This window comes from Rhinolophus hipposideros (genome assembly GCF_964194185.1).
Source record: "Rhinolophus hipposideros genome assembly, chromosome: 5".
NCBI lineage: Eukaryota > Metazoa > Chordata > Mammalia > Chiroptera > Rhinolophidae > Rhinolophus > Rhinolophus hipposideros.
Window position 1 is genome coordinate 66,411,291 of NC_138051.1, and position 25,431 is coordinate 66,436,721.

Below are 25,431 nucleotides of genomic sequence, written 5' to 3' on the forward strand. Positions count from 1 at the left end.
CATTGAATTTTTTCTCGGAAGTATTTTAAAATTCTCACTGCCCAAAATGTTATTTAAAAAAACACGTATGAAGGCCATCCACCTTCTGCCAAATGGCATACTGGATTCCTACAATTTGTGCGGGAGCATTAAAAAACAAATTTCCACATCTAAGACGTTAGTGTTGCACTGAAGAACAGCGGAAGTTAGATATTTTTGTTTAATATGATCCAGTGAAGCAAAGTTAAACTGAGGAAGGGGATTCTAGTTCAATTAAAATAAGACTGCTTTCCAGCAACTGCTTGACATTTGCGAAATTGTTATTACTATCCAGCTCAAATGACAGAAGCTGGGAGGTAAGGATTATAGTCATTCAATCTTACGGTAAAGAATGTTAATTCTAAGAGGAAAGGATAAAAACTGATTCTGATCAAATTATGACAAGCAGAGACAATGGAATAATCTGTAGAAATATTAAGCAACTATTTATGTTAAGCAACTATTTCCCAGATTAAAGGAGCCTACGTTAAAGGATGGCTGAATGGAATATGGACAGGTTAAAGGACAACTGAATGCAATATGTGATCTTGGATTTTCTTTTCCAGTTAAGGGTATTGTTGAGATAATTGCCAAAATCTAAAAGTCTGTATATAGAAAATAGTATTGTTAATTTTCTGATTTTCATAATTTTACTGTGACTATGTAAAATAATGTCCTTTGGGGGGAAATACACACTTAAGTATTTAGTAGTTAAAAATGATGCTAATGGCCTTCCATTTTTTATCAGATTAAAATCCCAGCTACTACTAGATCTGGTCCCATATTCACCTCTCTGATTTCACCTGTCACTCTTCCACACTCAATCACTATGATGGGCCACACTGACCCGACAGTTCCTATAACATGCCAAGTTCATATTCCTATAATAATAATAATCCTAAATTTCAGTTTAAATATCACCCATTCAGAAATTCATTCCCTAAGTACCAGGCCTAAAGTTCAAATCTCTCGTCTCTTTTATCTTCTTATCACAAGGTCCAAGTATTTTGCCTATTCACTCTCTGTTGCCTGTTTCCTCCCATTGAATGTAAACTCCATGAGGGATGTAGTTATATGTCTACGTCATCGTTTTATCACCAGTGTTTTGCAGAGTACTTGGGACGTATTAGAGCTCAATAAACATATTTAATCAGCCTTATCCTTAATTCTACTAGTTATACTCACAAAAAGGGTACTAATGCTTTTGTAAAATTTCTGAGCTCAAAGGTGATGCCCTTAGAATGCAAGTTCCTTCCTTGTGAGGCTAGGTGGGTGAAGGGGATGCCCTCAAAATACTGGGTCAGAACCAGAATGCCCTACTGCTTTTTCTAGTCTTGGTAAGAACATCTCTCCGCTTTGCTGTAAGAAAGTATAAGGTAGCAAAACAGAGTAATAATATGAATGATAAATAATTCCTAGAAAATGGAATGGAGGAGCTTCTCCAACAACGTGAAGACTTACAACGGCTCAACAGCACTCGAAAGAACTGCAGAGGAAGAACACTGTATACTTCCCTAACCCCACCTCAATTGAATCTGCATATGCGCGTCGCCCGCCGCGTTCGTCCCCTCCTTTTCCCACAATCCTCTGTGTCCCGGGCTAAAGACCGAGGAATGAGCCAAAGAGAAGACTATTGGTCGGAAGAGCAGCCAATTGGAGGGCCTGTTACTCGTCTGCGTGCTGCAGGCTAGAAGGGGCGCATTAGGCCTGGAAACCTTACGCGTTCCGCTGGTTTTGGCAGGATGAGTTCAATCGGCACCGGGGTGAGTTGGTTGTCTCTGGATGTGATAGACTAATCTAAGGATTAGCGTTGAAGGGAACTCGGACAGACCACTTGGGGTGCGCTGGGACTGCCATCGGCCAGGTGGGCCGCTTCCAGTCGTCTGGTGAACTGCTTGCTGTCTTTCCTGCGCTAATTTCTAGGCCTGAGCCTGCGGTGACGGTGTCCTGAAGCTTTTCAGCGCAGGTGTAACGGGCTTGGCGGCGCAGCAATAAGATCTGGAGCCACTTTTGAGTTGCTGAGTCACTTTCTTTAGCCTCTTAGGGAAACCGAAAGTGGAATCTCGTGGGGCCTGAAATAGTGTGGGAGGGAAGGGTTTGTACGACAGTGAGCCCTTTGGAGAACCACTGAGGCCGGGCGGCTTGAGATTCCAACTTCGGAGACGCAGCTTTCCGTGGGCCTGTGCAGTTCCTAGGGGGCTGCTGACTCACGAGACCTTCTCCATCTTCCCGTCGAGTGTAGTGATTGCTCAGTACGACTCCCTATCGGGAAACCTGTCGGGACAGAACTCAAAAGAAAAACGGTCTGAAAAGCGAAATCTCCAGAATCCTTTACGTTTTTCCTTTGTCTCAGCTTTTCCTGTACAAATTAACAGCACAGTACCATAAACATTGAAATGATTAGCTAGGGACCTAACCGCTTCTGACTTTTAATAGACAAGACTTAAGGATTTTGAAGTTGGACTTGTTAACTTGTTCGGCTTACTACTTTTATTTTGTTAAACGTAGTGCATGTATACAATCTTGTTTACTCCTTTTATGTATTTCTCCATATAGAAAACACAGTTTAGAAATATTGGTTGTTTGCACTAGAGGCATCGAGTAATGGGTTTCTTAGTTCATCTTTTATCTACACTTCCCAAGATTTTGATCCTCAGCATTAAGCCCATATATTGGTTTTCCGAGTTTGATAATGAGTATGATATCTTAAGTTTGGAATGGTTTACCCCATTCGGTTATGAGATGCTAAGGTTATGTTACACTTTTTTAGGAGTAGTTGCTCAATAATGCATGCTGTAAATTGACTTTGCAACTTCATTAATATTTCGATTGACAGTGTTTCCTTCGACAAACCCTTTAAAAATACTTGATGATACGACCATGTGAGATATTTTGGTATAACAATGGTAGAATTAAAGATCACTGTTTAGCAGATCAGGAAACAGACTCAGCAGGAAGCACGACTGTTGAAGGCTTATCCTGTCTTCACTTCTTCCAAGAACTTCAGATATGAAGATCTGTCTACTTGACATTTCTCTCTACTGGTTGTTTAATAGGCATTTCAAACTACATGTCCTACGTAGAGCTCTGGGTTTTCTCCTCCCGTTGTCATTTTGTGTCTCCTACAATCTTCAATGGTTCAGCTCTAGTTACTCAAGTGGGAAAAAAAAATCTATGATTTCACCTTAATTTCTTTTTTACTTTGCTCCTTGTATCTCTTAACAATCCTCAGCTCAGTGAATGGTCCAGTTCTAGTTGCTTAAATGAAAAAAAAAATCTATGATTCACCTTTAATTTCTTTGTCACTTTACTCTTAGAGCAAATTCATTAGCAGTATTTTTCCCCCTCTATCCTCAAAAGTTATTGCCTTCAGTCTCTTTTTCTCTAAGCCACCACTTTTGGAATACCCGATTTCTGCTTCCATTCTTGTTCCTTCTGCAGTTCATTTCCCAGAGGAATGATGTTTTTAAAAAATAGATCATATCACCCCGGTTTAAATTTCAGTAACTTCCTATTGCATTTAGAATACATTATAAACTTCCTACTCCAGCCTAGAAGACTCACATACTTTGGCCCTTACATTGTCTCTGATACAGTTTTCTCTCTACCACCTACAGTGCTCAAGACACAGTGACCTTATTTCTTTTCCTTGATTGTGCTAGGCTTATTTCTACCTTAAAGTCTTTATGCCAAATATGGAGGATGGCTCCTTCATATCCTAAATGGCTAGTTACTCCCTATTTAGATCTGACTCAATCTAAACAACTAAATATAATTGCCCCAGCAAGGCCTTTCCTGACCAGGTAGTCTGTAGTAGTCCCTCAGATTATCACTTCAACCTGTTTTATTTTCTTGATAGTCCATATTCTGGTTTATTGCTATTATCTCCAGCACCTAGATTTGTGCCTGGTCTGATTTGAAAATGGAGGACTTCAAAAATGAGTGTTCTTTGTATTCCCTAATAGTGACTAACATATGCTTATTACATGTTTGAATGCTAACTGATTTGTCTAACTAAGGCCCTTCAGTTTGTTAGTGCCACAGTTTGTTTCCCCAAAAATAAGACCTAGCAGCACAATCAGCTCTAATGTGTCTTTTGGAGCAAAAATTAATAAAAGACCCAGTATTATGTTATACTGTACTGGATTGTATTTTATGTTATACCCAGTCTTTTATAAGACCTGGTCTTATAGGAAAATAAGACCGGGTCGTATATTAATTTTTGCTCCAAAAGACACATTAGAGCTGATTGTTCGGCTAAGTCTTATTTTCGGAGAAGCACGGGAATTAAAATGTTCTGACTCCAGTGCTATTTCTGCTATCCCACAGTAATTTTTTTCAAAACTGAGCTTTGTGTTTTGTGTGAAAAAATTCTGATTTTATCTAGGACATGTGTCTATTGCTTTTCAGTAGCAGAAATCTAAAATGTCTAACTTTTCCCTTGGCTGATGTTGCTGCTCTGACATGGTAAAGCAAAATCTTTGTTGAGATTTAACACAAATTTCTGATGTGTAAGCCATTTGGAAAAAAATATATAAGGTTACTACTGCCAAAGATACATCATTATAGACTTACTATTGCTTTTTTCCTCTTAGTATGACCTGTCAGCCTCTACATTCTCTCCTGATGGAAGAGTTTTTCAAGTTGAATATGCTATGAAGGCTGTGGAAAATAGTAGGTAAGAAACATTATTTTACTTAAAATTAGCCTGTTTTAACCTGTTATTAAATAGCTCCTTTTCTGTATTTTTGGTAATTAGCCTCTGTTATGTCACTTTGGTACAAAATAATATGTGCCCTAAAATAATCTTAATTTATTAGTCATTTCCAGATCTCTTTTTGGCCAGATCTTTTCATGAGCCTCAGTCCAATTCCAGGATTATTCACTTGGATATTTTACCATGTCTCAAATGTAATGTATAAAACCAAATTCGTTATCATCTTTGCTAGCATATTTCCCTTTTTTAAATTCTTGTTTTATGAGATTGTTTTCCTTGGCCATTAGCTTTGTGACTTGTATTTCTTTGTGTTTTAAATGTCCTGTGCAGTTATGGTAGTCGCATGTTCCTCTCTGCAGGGATTTTGTAGCATTGTGAATTAATCATTTGGAGACTATTCACTGAGTTACAACAGATCTGCCAAATTTTACATACGTAATTATTAAACTATCAAGATTCACACCTGTTAATATCACCATCACTCTGATCACAAAAGTTTGTGAGTATGGGAAACACACAGTCTCAAAGTGGGGAATACGTTTTCTGAAATTCCAATTTATGCTTGCAAACTTGACTTTTATCACTGGCAACAACATACTGTGAGTTATTTCCCTTGAAGTGACAGTCTCACTTGTTCATTTTAGACAAAAAGAAAAAGTTTGCCATATACCTAAGTGTGAATAACTGTAGTTTGTCTGACATTCTTTGAAGGTAAAAACATGTTCCATGAGAAAATTCACAACTCAAAACAGTTTTACCAGCGCTTGTTCCTTTAGGCAATGATCATATTTTGATTTATAGCAGAAGTTCATTGAGTGCCTTCCATTTCAGTATAAATGACAGATACTTATGGGTTGTCATCTAATAAAATTAATTACTGCTTTATCAAGGACATTCCTTAAACTAAAAGTGGCTTTTTTAAAACAGCATAGTGAAGAATACAGTTAGTAGCTTACTGCTATCGTTTGTGGTTACTGCCTTGATTTGTGTCAGTGCCAGCAGTTTTACCCATCAACGCTCTGTAGTGTACCATCAGTGCAAACATCCACACGGAAATGGCAGGTGATGTCTTTGTATTTTTTATGGAAATAATTTTGGCCTACAGATCCCTGAAAGGGTCTCAGGGATTCCCAGGGAGTTCACAGACCACACTTTGAAACCTTTAGTTTAGAATAAAGAACGTTGTGAACAGTGAGGAAGATGATGACTTGGAGTGAGTAGGAAAGGCTACCTGAGGCTATAGAGTTTAAGTTCAAGTGAATTGGCTAACATTTGTAGAATTTATTTAAATATGCAGTAGGGAGGAGGAAGTATATTCTGGCACCCAAGATAACCTCAATAAAGACATAAAAGCAAAAGTGAACATAAGTGTTTGATGGGTGTCAGTGAGGTTGAATTCAGTAGAGCACAGGATTTATAACAGGAAATTGAATAAGCTAATTGGGCTTTGTAGATTCTTAGTATTTCTGAAAGGTGGGCTAAGGAGTTTAAACTTAAAAGGGGAGCCCAGTTGAAGATACCCGAAGTGTGGGAGAAAGAGTGTCTGAAATTCTTTGCAAAATGTATGTGCTTCTCTGTTCATTCTACTGGTTATTTCTGATCAGAATTCCCTTTATTAAAAAGATTAGAAAAATAGGGGTGGCTGGTTAGCTCAGATGGTTAGAGTGCTGTGCTCTTAACAACAAGGTTGCCGGTTCTATCCCCACATGCGCCACTGAGCAGCACCCTACACAACTAGATTGAAACAACTACTTGGAGCCTAGAAAAACACACTTAAAATAAATTTAAAAGTTTAAAAAAGGATTAGAAAAATAGTTAATATATTTTAATCTTGAAATGGCAACATAAAATTTCTCTACATTTTACTTAAGAGATTAAAGATCTATTTTGTTTTTAAAAGTTGTATAAAACATATCTTATTCTTTTATATACTTCTTATTATAAGCAGTATATTTATACTGCAAAAAAAGCAAATAAGCAAAGAAGGAAAAAGAATTACAATCTCTCCATTTGCTCACTGTTAACTTTTTAGTTTGTGTATAACCTGTCTTTTCTATGCATATTAGGTACCATTTTTTTAAATTAGTTTCACGTGTACAAAACAATGTGATGGTTAGACATGTATACCCCTCACAAAGTGATAACCCCCCGCCCCAAACTACTACCCCTCTGACATCATGTATAGCTGTTACAGTTCCACTGACACTATTCCTTATGCTGTACTCCACATCCTGTGACTATATTATGTATTAAATTATAGTTGACATTCATTATTATTCAGCTTCAGGTGTACACTGCAGTGGTCAGTTACCTACACTATCCATGGTGGTCTCCCTAATAACACAGGTGTCCATTGGATATCCTATAAAATCTTTACAACATTATTGATTATATACCCCAAACTGTCTTTCGTATCCCCGTGGCAATTTTGTGTTTATCAATTGTGCTTTCTAATCCCCTCACCTTTTCCCTCATCCCCACCCCCATCCTATCTAGCAACCCTCAGTTTTTCCTCCATATCTCTGAGATTGTTTCTGATTGGTTTGTTCATTTATTCTATTCTTTAGATTCCACGTATAAGTGAGATCATATGGTATTTGTCTTTCTCCATCTAATTTATTTCACGTAGCATAATGTTCTCTAGGTCCATCCATATGGTTGCAAATGGTAAGATTTCATTCTTCTTTATGGCCGAGGAATACTCCATAGTATAAATGTATGACAGTTTCTTAATCCAGTCTTGTACCAGTGGGCATTTCGGTTGTTTCCATATTCTAGTTATTGTGAATAATGCTGCAATAAACATACGGGTGCATAAATTTTCGAATCAGTGTTTTGGATTCCTCTGGATAGATACCTAGGAGTGGTATTGCTGGGTCGTAAGGTAGTTCCATTTCCAGTTTTTTGAGATACCTCCATACTGATTTCTATAGTGGCTTCATATTAGGTACCATTTTTAATGGACATGAATTTTAGTCACCATTTGTTATAATATGGCTGTCATGTCAGACACTGCCATTTTGTACGTATTTTGTTGGTCTTTTTTCACTTATGTATTAAAATCTTGTTTGTCATAATATAATGGGTTTTTTTTTGTTTCTGGTCACATGATACTCATTTACATGAATCTAATTTACCATACTTTACGTTGTTTCCCCTTACTGGTTTTCAAATGTATTTATTTTAAAGTACTTGACATGCTTTAAAAACCTAAGTGCTGCCCTATTTTTGAGTATTTTTTTAAACTTAAGTTTATGAAGTATATTTTCATAAAAAAATTAATTTTCTTCTACTTGTTTCAGTACAGCTATTGGAATCAGATGTAAAGATGGCGTTGTCTTTGGGGTAGAAAAATTAGTCCTTTCTAAACTTTATGAAGAAGGTTCCAACAAACGACTTTTTAATGTTGATCGACATGTTGGAATGGTAAGGTCACATTTAAAACTGTTATTTTTTGCCTTGTCCAGTTTCTTGTGAAGTAACTGATTGGAATATGGTAAAATGGGATTATAAGAACCCATTTATTACTTTAGCATTGAGGCAGAAACAGATTAGAGAACAGCCACAGAAGTAATGACAGTTAGTTGCTAGTTTGTGAATAGTTTACTATCTAAAAGAAAGGTAGCATTCTCATAACCTGCTTGGAGATACGAAAAACTGAGTTGCCTTACGAACAGGAGGAGGGTAGAGGGGCGAGAAGTATGTGTAGGAAAGAGATCTTGGCAGCACAGATCACCAATGAGGGTCTATGCTTGAAGGCAAAGAATCTTAAGCTTCTTGTATCCCTGTGGGGACTGCTGTCATACTGAAGATATAGTCAGATAGAGAACACCTTTGTAGTAAGGTGGAGCACCAGCAAGGATGTTTAATGAAAGGAAAAGTAAACACATCTATTTTAATATCTTCATAGGCATCACTGTGTTTCTTTTCATGCAGCTGGTATCTTGAATGATTGTTTTGCACAATTGTAAGCCAAGCCATAAATACATTACTGGTATATAGTGAAGTTGTCCTATATGAATGTCAGACTCTCTTCAGTAAGAACAATAACCTAAAGAAGAAAAGAAGTGATTCTAACCCTGCTTACTGAAAAGGCTAGGAAGAAGAGAAAACCTGTGTGCTGGGTACTACTACTATGTTTGAGGCTCTTTACATAAATTATCTGGTTTAATCCTGACGACTGAGTGGAAATAACATTAATCCCATTTTTACATATGAGAAAACAGACTCACAGCTGGCAAAGATATAAGCTGGGATTCAAACTTGGGTTTTCATAGCCTACATGTTACTCCAGAATCCATTCTGCCGGGTGAGATCGTATAGGACCCACTCATTCTTCTGTTAGCTTTGGTATTTCTAAATGAGATGTGTTACATTCAAACACAAATAAGACTGATAAACTATAACCAGTAAACTGTAAAGCTGTAGATAAAATTTTCCTTTTGCTTCTCAATGATAATTTTTTCTGAACATATTTTCACTCCTCAACAAATTTATTATCGCCACTGAAACTGATATGTTTTGTTGAAACTTGCCAGATTGTAACCTAGCTGATAGAAGGGCAACTAGTGAATTATGCATTCTTTCACTTAGTTAAACACACATATACACACACACTTTAGGTATGTATATTTTGAAAATTATATATATATGTGTGTGTATATATATAACAATATATATACACACACCCACATTTGTCCCATTTGTTACTTAAAGCCAGGAAACTGATGGTATTCCTTATAGCTGGAAGTTGTCAAAACATTAGACATAGAAGAGGGTTGAAAACAATGAAGGATTAATGTTGTGTTTCTACAATTGTCATCTTCAAGTGATTTGAGAATTATTGGACTTCACAGTAAGGTTTCTCCAAAGCAGTAGAAGATTTAAATGATGGCATTTACTAGCTGGGTAATCTTGGGGAAATTTTTCTAAACATGTTTCCTCACCTGCAAAACTAGAGTGGTCATAGTATCTGATTCATACAGTTGTTACAAGGTTAAAAATAATTATGTAAAATGCTTAGCATGTAATGAGTACTCAAGATGTGGTAGGAATTTTCATCGTTACTATTAGTAGGTCGCAGTAGGAAAAAAGGCTATTAAAAATTCTGATACAACTATTAAATTTTGCAAATCTCCTAAGCAAGCAGTTCTCAGACTCTCTGGGTTCCCAGTACCTGTGTTTCAGTAGTTTTTTTTCTTTTCTGTTTTTTTCAAATGAGTTGGTTTAATTCCAGGCAGTACAGAATTTGGGATAGAACAAAGACTGAAGAACAAACTTATAATACTGGGTTGGGTTTCCTCTGACCTCACACGTAAGGTTGAAATGGCTGAGTGAGAACTAAACAGATGAGCCACTGCATGATTATTATTATTTTTTACAAAAGTTTATTCTTAAATGTACAATAGACTCCAAGATAACACTTCATTCTAGCTATAGGTGGCAACAGGTCTGATGGCAGGGAATCCAGGCACAAGGAACAGCTCACTCTTTGCCAGATTTCTTAATTCCACCTGTGGCCAGGGGGCCTTTTCCCGCGGCCTTCGCTTTTAACTCCTTGAGTTTCTTCTGCTCCTCTTTTTGCTTCTGCTTGCATGCCTTATCATCCTCGTCCATGTCCTTGGCCTGCTTCTTGGGCTGCGTCAGGGGCTCCTTCTTGCCACCTTTGCGGCTGGGCATGGCACCTCAGTAATTTTTCTTTTTTATGGCATCCCTGGGCCAAAAGAAATACCCAGTGGTTCTACTTATTAAGTATTTAGGTCCAAACAACTTAGTGTTTATGCCCTAAAAACTTAGCTGTAAGAAAAAAGAATACATATTGTGAAAGAAATACATAATTATTTTTTTAAACAACCACAGTTAATTTGCACTGCTCAACTTCTTAAACTTCATTACGTGCTGCCTCCCTCTTTTTCTGCTCTACATTGATTTTTGCTCAGTACTTAGAGCCGCAGCCCAGCTTCTCAGTGATCTGATGGTATTGAAGGGACAGTAGAATGATCTAATATTGAAACTGAACGACGTTGACAGATGTTTCCCCCGAACTTAATGTCCCACAACTCTGAGTTCTCCACAGTGCCCCCAGTACATGGTTTGGTAACTGCAGTTCTAAGTCACCAATCTTGGAATATACATGTGGTTTGTCACATTTTGCTTTCGCATTGCCATTTGTTAGTAGGCTGAAAAAGGAGATTTGAGGTTGTGCCATTTAGACCAAAACTTTTCATAACTTTTCGAATGTAGAACTCCTTTAAATGAAGATCAATCCTTACCAAGACCAATGATTCTATTCTTTACAATGAAGTGGTAAATGGAGATGTGGAGGATTTATTATAGAAATATTCCTCTGAGTGTGATCATGGGGCAAAGCAATGGAGTCACCCTTGGTGAATCTCCAAAGTGTAATCCCATCGCTAAGCATCTAAATGCCAGGATGCCTCAAGAGACCTTTCAGCCAAAAAAACCTGACTTCTAATGGTGACGCTCGTTAAAAATATTAAATAAGCCTATAATGACATACTTTCCTTGACTTATGATAGGTGTATCTATTAAATTGGTACTTCTTTTCTTTCAGGCGGTAGCAGGTTTGTTGGCAGATGCTCGTTCTTTAGCAGACATTGCAAGAGAAGAAGCTTCCAACTTTAGATCTAACTTTGGCTATAACATTCCACTAAAAGTAAGTTGATAACATGTTGAGGAGCCTTTTGAACAGTAATAGAAGTTTATTAATAAACTCTTCTGTTTTCCTTCTCCTCTCCCCATAGCATCTGGCAGACAGAGTGGCCATGTATGTACATGCATATACACTCTACAGTGCTGTTAGACCTTTTGGCTGCAGGTAGGAAATTTTGTGAGATACTCAGTCAGATCTGTACTATAGGTATGTTTCCTCCAGCATCTTGGCCTTTTACCCCTTAAAAATATGAACTATTACCAAGAAGTATTAGGGTAGTGACTAAATACAACTGTACAAAAAAATAAAAACTTTGAATAGTGAAAATATACAGATTTGAACTGATGATGAAACAGAATTCAATAGTACCTAATCTGATTATAATAAATTCTTGGGAGGAAGGTGGTCTGATCTAAAGATACAATGTTCCAGTTATAAGATAAATAAGTACTTGGATGTAATGTACAACATCATGACTATAGGTAACAGTACTGTATGGTACACAGGAGAGTTAAGAGAGTAGATCCTGTGAGTTCTCATCACAAGGAGAAAATTTTTTTTCTTTTTATTGTATTTATATGAGATCATGGGTGTTAACTAAAACTGTTGTAATCATTCAGAATATATGTAAGTCAAATTATCATGCTGTACTTGTAAAACTTATGCAGTGATATATGTTATTTTTCAAACTGGGGAAGAAAATTCTCTGACGTTATACCTTGACAATCACAGGAAACTACAAACTGACATTCCATGTTGTCATTATTAGATAGCCAACTCTACTGACAGCTGTTTTCTCATTAATTTCCATCTGTATACTTCAAGCAGTTAAGTAAAATGCTCCTATTTTTTTTCAAATTTTTATTGGGGAATATTGGGGAACAGTGTGTTTCTCCAGGGCCCATCAGCTCCAAGTCGTTGTCTTTCAATCTAGTGGAGGATGCAGCTCAGCTCCAAGTCTAGTCATGGTTTTCAGTCTTAGTAGCGGGGCGGAGCCCACCATCCCATGCAGGTATTGAGCCGGCAACCTTATCGTTAAGAACTGGCGCTCTAACCAACTGAGCCATCCAACCATCCCACCGGCATCTCAGTGGCAGCTCGTTGTCTTCAGTCTAGTTGTGGAGGGCGCAGCTCACTGGCCCATGTGGGAATCGAACCGGTTACCCTGTTGTTCAGAGCTCGCTCTCTAACCAACTGAGCCATCTGGCCACCCCTAAAATCCTCTTAAATGGGAGTTTTTTAGCAGTCAGTAAATGAATCCATAGAAAACTACATTTCAAGTTTTGGTTAGTTTATTATTATGGTTAAGGTAAAATACTGGTATTTTTATTTTAGGGGAAAGCTGGGATTCAGCTGATTGCGTCAAGACCTGGAATGCATGTAAATATTCAAATATGACTTCTCAGAGGAGATCTGTCATGACTCTAGATTTTCCTAAAAAAGACATGTTTAGTTTAACTTTTAAAAAATAAACAAGTCGATCATATTTGATCAAAATAAAACATGTACTAACATCTAAGTGCATGCTACTATTAAAGGTTGTAGAAAGTTTATTAGCTGTAGTCTTACCTTTGAGTTGTTTATAACATTACTAAGGAGGACATATTAGAGGAAACCTGAGTTTTATTCCACTGGTAATAGGTTAAACATGTAGATAGTGTTTATATTAGTAGTTGTTCATAAAGTTCTCACTTAAATTACATTGTGAAACACTTTGCTTTCAGACTTCATAGAATACCTTCCATTTTTAACCTTTCAACTGAGTTCTCAATTTTTAAAGGAGAATAGTGGAGGGGCGGCAGATGGCTCAGTTGGTTAGAGCACGAGCTCTCAACAACAAGGTCACCGGTTCAATTCCCACATGAGATGGTGGGCTGTGCCCCCTGCAACTAAGATTGAAAATGGTGACGGGGCTTGGAGCTGAGCTGCGCCCTCCACAACTAGATTGAAGGACAACGACTTGGGCCCTGGAGAAACATACTATTCCCCAATATCCCCCCCGCCAAAAAAAGGCAGAATAGTGAAGAGGAGAAAACTCTTTCAGTAAACATTTATTGAGCACATACTATGAGTCAGTCATAGAGGGGAGGGCACAAGGATGAGTAGTCACTATAGAATATATCATTTTAGAGGTGATATGATAAAGACATGTATAGTGGGACACCACTTAGGAAATGGCCTCGTTTTTGAAGAGTTGGCAGTGAAAAGTTGTGAGATGTAGGGGAATGAAAAGTGTATTTCAAGCAAAGGGATGTGTATAAATCTACATGGGCGGGCATTTCAGGTAATACCTAAGTAGTCAAGTATACTTAGTGTATAGACTGTAAGGTTTATATGATACTGAAGATTTAGGAGGAGTCAGATCATACAAAAGTCTGCTCCATATTATGGAAACATTGAAGGGTTTTAAACTAATGATAATCAGTTATGTATTCTAAAAGATAAGTCTCATAGCCATATGGAAGATGGAAAAGAATGAATTTGTTGAGCATATAAAAAATGTATTGAACCAATTTGGATTATTGTAGAAAAATAACTGGAAGAATATGGGGGAGTAATCAAAAAAGAATGAAGGGTGGAGCAAGAGTTTGAGGTAGGTTCAGTGTACTCACGTCAGGAATTTTGCCATCTTGGCTTTTTCATGTTTATGCCTTTACCTATTGGGCCCTCTCATTAGTTTTCCGTCTGTCATTACTCCTTTGTCTATACTGCTATCCTCCCAGAAAAGTTTCACCAGAAAGTTTAATACTAAACAAAGCTACATGAATTTTGAACAATTTCAGGGATGTACTAGTTTTTTAATAAAACTTGTTAAAGTGCTGAATTAGTTATATGTACATTAGTTTATCTTAGAAAGTACAATTGTATTTTCATCTTTCAAAAACATCTTTATGGTTAAGAACTATGGTTTAAACTATTAATTTACTTTTTTATGCAGTTTCATGTTAGGGTCTTACAGTGTGAATGACGGTGCACAACTCTACATGATTGACCCATCAGGTGTTTCATATGTGAGTAATTTCGAATCATGGGAAATTCTATTGCTAGATTAATGATAAATTTTTAGCATATAAATCATATATTTGGATTATATGAAGTTTCTTTAAAATTTGTTCAAGGAAGGTAACGTTTTCTTATTATTAATAACAATAACCTATGGATATGAGGCAGAGAAAAGATTTGTGGCTTTCAGTATGCTGTTTATAGAAACTGCATAGTGAACATAAAATTTTGAATATGTGATAGTCCCTCTATTACTATAAACATTAGCAATGTCTTAAAACTGAATATCTTCCCTTTTTAAAAGGATTTAAAATGGTATTTCTTAGACCTTCTCTAATTACCTTTTAACTGTCTTCTGAGATTTTTATGGTTTTTACTAATTTAAAAAAATGAGGACTTTATATTTTGTCATTATGCACAAGTATAAATGGGTATCCTTATCTTTAAAAGGTAACCTTTTTGATATAAATAATAAAGAATGATGGTTTAGAGGATAGAACTCATAGGAATGACTTTGTCTCAGAAATAACTTCATTTTCAGTTATAATGCTAAACAAAATTTTTCATTCCTACCCTCAAAAATGTCTGTAGTACATGAGGTATATATAATAATGTTTTTCTTTGGATATACCTCTATTAAAAAGAATACAGATTATTCTAGAATAAAGTTTGGCATTTTTATTTTTTTGAGCCCCTTGGTGTTCATTACTAGATATTTGGATTTCTCCATTCTTGCTTTTGAAAGACAGACATTTAACATCCTTTCATTATTAACTTTGAAGTAGAACATCATTAATGATTTATGATAGTGTGTATATTAATATATGTTATTTCTTGGTATGTGTTCTTTTTAAATAGGGTTATTGGGGCTGTGCTATTGGCAAAGCCAAGCAAGCTGCAAAAACAGAAATAGAAAAACTTCAGGTAATACATACTTAATGCTTGATTTTTGCTATAATGTTATCGTCACGTAGTGAACTTTTTATCACCACAAACTAAACCTTTTCATCCAAGGATGTAGTGTGGTTTGTTGTTTTTAGCAGTTTGTTGTATTATAGCTGCCAAGTGGCTGTAGAGCTAAGTAGGTAACATTACTTACAGAGTTGTGTCATGGATCCCTTTATGATTTTGATGGCTGCCTATTATAAACCCTTAATCCAGAAAAGTACAAATTATATAACTTCACGAAATCCTTGAAGCCCATTCATAGAGGCTTGTGACCTCTGGTTGAGGACTTTGGTGTTTCATTATATAATTTCTTTCCTCTCTGGAGCACAGCTTTTGTCTTTGGAAGTCTTACAGTAGGAATCGGACTGTTCCAGTGCTTCTCTTTCCTTTGTTCCTACCTACATAAGGAATGAAAGAAAACCTGTTCTGTTCCAATTATCTACTTTTTATTGCCCCAGGAGCTAGAAATTTATGTTAGTGTAAAAAAGTTTTCTTAAAAGATTGCTGGTTTTCCTTTTAGCCAAATTGATCAACTTAATATTGAAACAGTACTTACCAACTCTTTATTATTTACCAGAAACTTCCCTAAAAGGCAGGCATATGATTTATCAGTATTTTGGTAAATTACATGAAAAAATTGCACATTTAATATTGATGCTGTACTGGAACTTTGCAACTGCTCATTCAGCTATTTAAGTCCAGGTGCTATAAAAACATCTCTTTAGTGCTTGGAATTTAATGCCAAGTTCTAGACCTATAAATCCTAATTCATGTTTGGTGTTTTAATAAAATTGACTAACGGACCCTTAGACATGACTTATCCCAAGCACAAACCTGGGTTAAAGACACTGGCTAGAATCATAGAATTACGTTGGTTATGAACAGTTCCCAGAGCTCATGACTTTTAAATCAGTGTTCTTTTCCATCACACACTTCCAGGTGTGGCGCTAAGTTTGTATCTTTTTTCCCTTTTGCTTTCATCTTTCCTTAGTATTACGTAGAAATTTGAAAAGAGTATTTAGAGCAGTCGGGTGGCGTTTTGTCTCTCTGAGGTTAAATCCTAGTGAGGAATGGCAATACCAACAAATCCTAGATGAGAATTGAGCAAGATCACTTCAGGTGAGGAACGTGCATACTTAAATGACAAAAACATGCCCTAATCAGGTCAACAAACTATGACACACTGCTACTTAAGTTTTATGGGAACACAGCCACGTTCAGTCTGTGGCTGCTTTTGTGCTTCAACAATAGAGTTGTAACAGAGACCAATAGTTGGAACACAGACCAAAGACTATATGGACCACAAAGTCTAAAATAAATACTTTTTGGCCCTTTACAGGAAGAGTTTGCCAACCACTGCTCTACATCATTGCTCTGGGCTATCTTTTTCCTGATGTTCTGTTTACCAAAAATAATATTTTATGAAATAAAAACTTCACGAACATATGTAAGAATATATTTACCATTGAAAATGTGCCTTTTCACATTTGCTTAAGTTTGCCTTTGTAGGACTTAACCTAAAATGGCAAAAGTGTGAAGATTGGTATTCCTTTCCTTCACTTCACCCCCAATTGAACATGTAAAAATTTAAACACCAGAAAAGATTCGAATAGTACAAATATTCGTATCTATGTTGAAATTAGTATTTCCCAGTATTTTATGCTTTTTTCAGAAGTGTTTGAAATGCAGGTTGCCGACATCATGACAGTGCATCCCTACGTGCTTCAGCATTCATCTCCTTAGAATCCCATTATCACACCAAAACACCATCTAATATCCAGTCCATAAGCAAGTTGCCTCAGTAATCTCACCAATGTCATTTGTAACTGTTTTCAAACCATGATATAAGTAAGGTTCACATACTGAATTTGTTTCTTATATGTCCTCTAACTTGAGTATTCACCTTCTCCCAGTATTAATTTTTTGAAGAGCCTGTGCCAATTGCTTTTGTAGTAGGTCCCACGTACTAGATTTCTCTATTTCCTAACAAGACTGGTATTAAATTTAAATTCAGTCTTATAAATTTCTTTTGTTCCTGCTTCCTCATGTGATTGTGCATCAGGATTTTTCAATCTAAAAAAATACCAAAAATAAAATACTGACAAACCTAGAGATAAAGTAATTGAATCACTTCAAGTCTGGCCCATTTTATGAATGAATACCCTTTTTCTTTCACCATTTTCCATCTTCCCCAACAACATATCCAGAATATGAATTCCAGTTCAAACATACTGCTCAAACATATTTTTGATCTTACCATGTATGTTCAGAAACCCATATACTTAATAAAATCCTGCATTGGTTATTTCCAGTACTTACCATATACAAACTCTTCTGTGGAGCAACTGAGGGCTATTTTTTTACCCTGATTTCCAAATGTTCACTGTAAGAATGCTAGTTACTTCTAATATGAACACGATTTTGGCTTCCCACTTTTGTGTTGTGTGTTCACTTATCTTCCTCAAAATCAAACCAAATCCAACTGTGTTCTAAGAACCCACTCAAATCTTGGTTCTTCAGAGCTTTCCCTAACATTTTGCATTATGTTTTAAACATCAGGGTGTGCCTGATGTTTAAACAGACTCAGGGGTCTGGATTTTTATAAATTTTATAATACTACAACATTAGTGGTACCCAGGTGTTTCTAGAATATGTATTTTGGCATGATAATTTAAAAACAAAGTGTGAATCAAGAAACTTAGCTTCTGGTTCTTAGGGATTTTAGGTTCTTTTCCTTGGTTTTATATCTGAGAATCTATCTCAAGAGCATTGGTTATTGATCTAGGTTGTGAAAAGAATCTGAAAATAGGTATACAAATGGAAAGTGTTGGTCTTTTGGTTCCTAACTTAATGAATATATATTTTATTTTTGGTAGATGAAAGAAATGACCTGTCGTGATGTTGTTAAAGAAGTTGCAAAAATGTAAGCTGATTATTTTCCTTACCATTGACAAAAATATTTCACTTTACCTTACCGTATATTAATCCTAAGAAGCTGTTTTATTTGAAGATAATGCATAATTTTTAGAAGGTGAACTTAATATTCTGAGAATTAAGGAAGAGAATATTCGTATTTCAAGTGACAATGGGATGGGAAAAAATAGCTTTGACAAAATAAACTGTTTAGATGACAGAATTCAACGGTAGAAGGATATAGTGGACCTCTAAAAGCTTCATTTCATAGTTCCCAACTTCTCAAATCTGAGAAGTCCCAATAATTTTACCTTACAAACTGTATTTTCAGTTTACAGCTAATTATTTCTATACATGATCCATGAACCTGGCTCATTTCCATAATCCGTATCTTTGAGCAAGATACGTTAGTCATAAAAGTTCTTACAACAAGATGGGGAAGAGCAGTATTTCAAAATGTTTAAACAGTATAAGAAAGCCTGAAGTGGTTGACGTTAGAGGTACATAGAGTGGAATGCTATGTAATAAATAGTTAACAGTGAACAACAGCAAAGCCAGTAAACCTAAGTGGCAGTGCTTCACATGAATGATTCTTCTAGATGATGGAATGCAAGCTATTAGGATTTCAAAAAACCCAGTAAAGTGCTCGTTTTGCAGTTAGCTTTTCAGATTTGAAAGTAATAGACGTAATATTCCAGAGAATTCACAGCACCTCTATTCCACATTAGAACTATATGAACACAGTCTAGTCAATTCTTTCAGCAAGTATCTCAGGTTTTGCATCTAGTAATACATGCAAGGAAAATACGTCGTAGAGGCTCTGTTACATAACAAGTATACTATATGGTACCCTTAACGTCTTTTAAACTGACAGGTTTTACAACTGAAATATTAAAATCTCAAAGTGTTTAAATCTTAATTGTCTACCACTCTTGCTACTGCCACTCGCCCTCTCCTCTGGTTTTCCCACAAGACCCTTCCCCTTTCCAGTTACAAAGCAGGACCCATTTTATAATTGTCAGTTAATAACTTAAGGAACATTGGAACTAGTAACATACAGTAGAACTACTTAAACACAAAGTAAGTAATCCACACCTAACTGACAACATTTTGACATGATAAACTCAATTTCCTTCACTGAGATGTGCTTCTGGAAATCAGCCCTTACCATACCTTTTATGTGTAGGTATAATAGTAGACACTTAATTAGTTCCATGTAGGAAAGCCATCCCTTCATCATTTAATAGAGCACTATGTGTCTTTTACTTAGTTCCAAAATTAAGATCATTTCTCATATTATAGCAAGGTTATGGAATACTCCTCAAAAGATGTGTAAGATGGTGTGGAAAGTATAAAATAGGAAAGCTTTGCTCTGATACTTAGTTTTTGGTACTTTCTTAATACGTTGCGTTATAGTACCTCCTTGTTTGCTGTAATTTGGCACGTGTGGTAGTTTGAAGGCCAGGTGAAGGGTCATACAGTTCTTATAAAATGGACAAAAGTTTAAAAAGATTCCTGCCACGAAGAGACCATCAATAATTGCAAACTGAAAAATTAGTTTGTTTTAAAAATAGTCAATGAGTGGAGAAAACACATATCTTGTAAAGCTACAGGTAATGATGGACTTTTCCCATTTAAAATCTGTGTTCCTTGTGAGGTATTTTTTTTAGTTACATCTCTAAAACAATGCATCAAAATAAACAACATGTTGTAAAGGTATATTGAATCAGTGAGTGTTTGAATTGTATAATTTGTTTTTTCTAGTGTTCAGAAATATAAACTATAATGTGTATATGTTTAATTTTACACTAGAGAGGGGTGTTCTTATTAGTGTTGACTGGGTGCATAAACTAAAATGTTTGTAGATGACCAAATGGTTGTTACAATTTTCTCTTTCCTGTTCTAGAATTTACATAGTACACGATGAAGTTAAGGATAAAGCTTTTGAACTAGAGCTCAGCTGGGTTGGTGAAAGTAAGTCACTTCTGTGTATTTATTTGCTCTGGGAGTCATTTGTACCAAATCTAAGTTACTACTTGGTGCCTTTTTAATTTTTAAAATAATTTGTTAATGACCTATACATACAGAAAAGTACACAAATAACAAATGAATTGATGAAGGATCCTATGAGTACACTCATGTAACCACTGCTCTCATTAACAAATAGACCAGCCCCCACATCACCTCTTAAGTCCTAGAAAGCAGTCCCTACCTTCTCCCTCAAAGTAACCACTATCCTGAATTCTGCCACCATAGTTTTGCATGTTGAAGTTTAAACAAATGGAATTATACAATATGTATTTTTTTGTCCGATTTCTTCAACATGTTTGTGTAAATCATGTGTCGCTTTGTGTTTTAAGTAGTACTTATTATTTGCCTTGCTGTATAGTGTTGTCTAAATATACCACAGTATTCATCTGTTGCTGGACAGTTAGGCTCGTTCCAATTTTGTGGTTGTTGCTGTTACTATAGTGAATAATGCAGTTGTGGACATCATGTACAGTTATTTTGGTACACCTATGTAGCATTTCTTGTTTGAAATATACATAAAAGTGGAATTGCTGAAATATACATATGAAATACACATATGTTCAAAACATGCATATGCAGTAGGAATTGCCAAAATGCATCTGACCATGAAACAAAGCAAGCAGAACAAAATTACCAGGCAGTCTTTTCGAACGGAAAGTCCTGCTTAATAATTGACAGAAATTATGAATAGTTTATTTACTTTTTTGAAATATTGTTTCATATTTTTAGAAAGATATTACTGAGAAATCACCAATTTTTTCTTTCTAGCATGAGAGAGCTTCAAGGCCATTTAAAACAACTTTTAAATCATGCTATACATTAATGAATACTCAGGATTTATCACAGCATCGGGGAAAATCAGCATAATTTATTTTCTGTTTCCATTAAGAACTAAATTTGGGCAGATTTAATCTCTTATGTGGAGAAAACACAAAAATGAATTAAAAGCATCTTGTATTACTGAAAGTATAACTTTATAACATTAACATTAGATGGATTGTACCTCTGGATTTGGTAGATTGCATGGTATTGTAAATTACAATACAGACCTCGTGTTTAATCATTTAAATATATGGCTTAATTTCTAGTAACTAAAGGAAGACATGAAATTGTTCCCAAAGATATAAGGGAAGAAGCAGAGAAATATGCTAAGGTAAGCCAACCACATGAAAACTCCATGGAAACAAGTGTTGAATAATAAAAGGAACTTGGTTGATTTCTATTAAATAAAAAGTTTAGCTGAACTAAGGATAGAAATTTTCTGGGTTATCCTTAGTGGGAATGAAGGTACCCTCGTTCCAAAAATGTGTGTGTGGAAATGGAAAGGATTTTTTGGGACATTTAATGCTTTCACATATTGTGTGTATTCTATCAAGAATATAGTCAATTGATTATTATAGTAAGGTATATTTAATTATCCTTTTCTTTACTTGGGTGTCTTATTCTAAACCAGTGGTCACTTTTCAGTTATAAAGAATTTTTATAAGTGGTTAGATTCAGGTTGTTGTAAAAATTGATTTTAAACAAGATTTTTCTCTTAACAGGAATCTTTGAAGGAAGAAGACGAATCAGATGATGAAAATATGTAACACTTAATTCAGTAGCTATTTTAAATTTCTAATACAATCCCCATGTAACTATTTAGTCCTGTGGATTATTATATACCCACTGACCAGTTTTCATTAAATTTTTGTCTTGTAATGATTGAAATTTGGTTAATACCTGTTCGACAAAAATGTGTGTGTGGGGGGGTGGGTAACTGAGCACATATTTACTCAGCATTAAAATGTTGATGCCCATTTAAAAAGTCATTCATGCCTATTTAAAAATTCATTAGTTAAAACATTGCAGAGGTTTTGGAATCAAATTAAGTCAAAGCTCCATTCCATTACTCAGAATCTAAAGGTTATATCCTGCTATATAACCTGTTGTGTAAGATGTACCTACCAACTTAAGCAATTAATTGATGCCATTGCCCAGTTTTGTATTTGATAAATGATTTTGGTCATCAGCCACTGCTAACCTTTAGGTGTAACACACAAGAAAGATGTTTCAGGTTGGAGAGTCAAGAATGTATTTTTTTTCTTTTACTGTGATAAGAAGTGGATTTAAGCATCCACAAAGTTGCTGTTGTCACTTAAAACATTTCTTGATCTGTAAATTTCCAATAAAAACACCCATATTTTATGCTAAAAAATAAATAATAGATGAGTGTTCTGTAAACGGAATTATTACTGAGGATAATCAGTATCATGGCCTGCAAGAATAACTGTCATACCCAGAACAGTAGCACTCACAACAGGAAGAAACAATTTGAACTCATGCCAAGTATACCAGGTATGAACACCCTTTATTGGGCTCATGCCAGTATCACTCCATTTAACTATCATGTTTTCCTAGGAAGGTAATGTAGTCACTGAATATAGCAGCAGGGTATTGCTGGACTTTGAGCATCTGTGTAGTTCAAATAGCAAATCATTATACGTGAATAGCTAACTACTATACAAACAACCCCAATCTAATACTTCATCATCATGGCTTCTTTTATGTAGAATTACAACTCATACATTTAACTCAGAATGAAACCAGTGTTGGTCTTGTTCAAACAGCTAAACTGTACTAAATTGGATCAATGGATAGACAGACAATTAAAAGGCTGATTATCCCCGAGCCAATATGGCCATTTTATACTTTTCCAAATTTCTCAAGTATGAATGGTACACGAACCTATTATTGTGCTGTGAGCACATGTTGTTAAATTCACATCAGTGTAGCTAATAACCACTTTTAAAAGAAAAAACACTGGTTCTAAAGAAACCTAAATTTTAACAGCTTTACCACCTGAAAACTAGTATCGATGCCATATCATCAGGTAAATCTAAAACGAAGCAGATACACCCAATTCTTCAGCTATTATGAAAGAGAAGCAATTGATTTTCATATAATACACAATAATGATAATCTAGGATCAATTGTAGGGGCGCTGTGTAACCACACTGCTGAGATATGATTAGCCTCTGAGGTGAGGAAAAAGCTGGTACATTTTACTTTGGATAAGACTACAAATTTATTACCAGAAGAGATCTGAGTACCTTAATTACTGTAAACCTTGATACTGGTACCTAAGAAAGAAAAAAAATGTTTTAAAGTTTTGGTTTAGAGATGACAAATATATATTTAGACTATAAAAGCACTTATAAGATTATCCATTTGCTTTTATTTTTATCATTCATAAAGAGAAAAATAAATGAGAAAAATCAAGTTGTAGGTCATCAATATGCTTAACTGATTGAAATAAAATAATCTTCAAATTAAGATTAGAAGACCAAGTTAAGTACAAATATTTCCTTTCTAATTTTGTAAAAATAACCACTTTATCAAAATGTTATTAAGAAACAAATTCCCAAATGAAAATGATGTCTTAATGTAGAACACTCTACGAGTATTCTAATATTGTTTCTCTAACTTGAATTCCTCAACTTTGGAAATGGAACCTAGACTTGACCTCTATCTTACTTTCCTGCACTCTACCATATCCATATTGAATTCGCCATAGTGAGGCAATTTTAACTGATCTTTCCTAAGGACTATGACTACCTGCCAAAGAAAGCCTTCTAAAATGAAGGTTTGATTTCTCCCCCTCAAAGCTCTCTACGTGTTTCCCACTAAATAGTTCTCAGACTATTAAAAAGAAAAGGCACTGTAAAACATGAAATAAATAAAAGTACTCTTAACTCCAAGTAAAAAAGCTTTTGTTCTACCACTGACCATATTTATGAATCTGTTATGGTCTTTAATAAATGTATTCTTCTCCCCCAGATGGGAGTTGTTCAAGAAAAATGCTTTTTATCGTCACTGGTGAGCACACAGGCATTCAAATGCTAAAGGTACACATTTTTTTAAATTTTGAAATAATTCGTATTAGTGAACTGCAACATAAAGGTATACTATTTAAAAACACTGGTTTTACAACTGTATTGATCAAAGGCTTGTAAATTAAGATGAGCATGGTTTAGGATTTGAACAGATTTGGAAAACCCAAGCTCAGAAAATATATAAACTTTGGGGGATCAATTCTTTTATAGAAGCACAGTAATGGGATTTTTCTTGTCAAACAAAGTTAGTGCTTCCTTTCCGCCATCATTGTAACCACAATTTCATAATAAAACTAGCATCGTAATTAAAACCAGGATAGTGGTTTATAAGCTCATGTAGGTTTCAAACTGGCTTTGTCACTTAATAATTGTGTTACTTTGGGCAAATTTATTTCCTCATCTGTAAAATGAGGATTATATACCATTGAATGTAGCATCAAAACCAGGAATATTTAAATTTGTGTGATTTTATGTTGAAAGTTATAAAATGATGAGAGAAAATGATCAGAAGACTCAAGAATTGTCAAGTCTCCATAAACTGATTTAGATTCATTGTAAACCAATCAAATTCACCAAGAGGCTCTTTTTTGGGGGTTGGGGAGGTGGTAAGAAATCAACAAGGTGTTTCTAAAATTTTTATGGGAAAAGGAATTAGGACAGCCAAAAAACTTTAAAAATAAAAAGACTCATGCCACCTGATTTCAAGACTATAAAGGCTAATATAGTAATAAGACATACATGTTTTTTAATTTCGGAACTGTTTTGTTTTTAAACTTATTAATGGGATAGAATGAAGTCCAAAAATAGACTCACAGATAGGTCAATTGATTGACAAACGTAAAAAGACAAATCAATGGAGGATAGTGCTTTTTCACACATGGTGCTATAACTGGACATCATAGGCAAAACAAACCAACACCAAAAACCAAACCATACCTTGGTACAATATACAGAAATTAAGTCAATCATAAGCCAAAATGTACCCCAAACTCTAAAACTTCTAGAAGAAAACAAAATGTACCTTTATAGTAGATGGTTTCAGATATCTTAAAATTCAGCATCAGTTCTCTGAAAATTTCCAAAATGCCAGGGAGGTGATAAGGAAGAGAAATTGCATAAGCGTTCAGGGATTAACAAGCACCTTTCATATTTTACTGACAGGTCAAAAAAAAAGAAGAGCTCTGACTTAAGTTAGGCCAGGTCAGTTTGAAGAAAATTTTACATAAGCACTTGGTTCTATCATTGCAAAAGAA

The 25,431-nt window shown here is 35.3% G+C and overlaps 2 protein-coding genes across 5 annotated transcripts; one reads left to right on the forward strand and one right to left on the reverse strand.

The window, feature by feature from the left end:
• The first annotated feature begins 1,633 nt into the window (after positions 1-1,633).
• PSMA3 (proteasome 20S subunit alpha 3) lies at positions 1,634-24,485 on the forward strand. 4 transcript variants are annotated; one of them, XM_081048761.1, is made up of 11 exons: positions 1,634-1,781; positions 4,614-4,696; positions 8,038-8,161; positions 11,310-11,411; positions 11,500-11,573; positions 14,347-14,419; positions 15,270-15,335; positions 18,236-18,282; positions 20,179-20,246; positions 21,392-21,456; positions 21,848-24,485. In XM_081048761.1, the coding sequence occupies exons 1-11, from the start codon at positions 1,761-1,763 to the stop codon at positions 21,890-21,892; spliced, it is 768 nt and encodes a 255-aa protein (XP_080904887.1). In that variant the 5' UTR covers positions 1,634-1,760; the 3' UTR covers positions 21,893-24,485. The 4 variants fall into 4 exon arrangements, with proteins under 4 accessions (XP_080904887.1, XP_080904889.1, XP_080904890.1 ...); XM_081048763.1 differs by having other exon boundaries at positions 1,647-1,781; positions 8,043-8,161; XM_081048764.1 differs by lacking the exon at positions 1,634-1,781 and adding an exon at positions 2,039-2,321 and having other exon boundaries at positions 8,043-8,161.
• Positions 10,220-10,527, reverse strand: LOC308497488 (translation machinery-associated protein 7-like; the record flags this gene model as incomplete). The annotated part of the gene is made up of 1 exon (XM_081048273.1): positions 10,220-10,527. The coding sequence occupies exon 1, from the start codon at positions 10,412-10,414 to the stop codon at positions 10,220-10,222; it is 195 nt and encodes a 64-aa protein (XP_080904399.1). The 5' UTR covers positions 10,415-10,527.
• Positions 24,486-25,431: the final 946 nt, after the last annotated feature.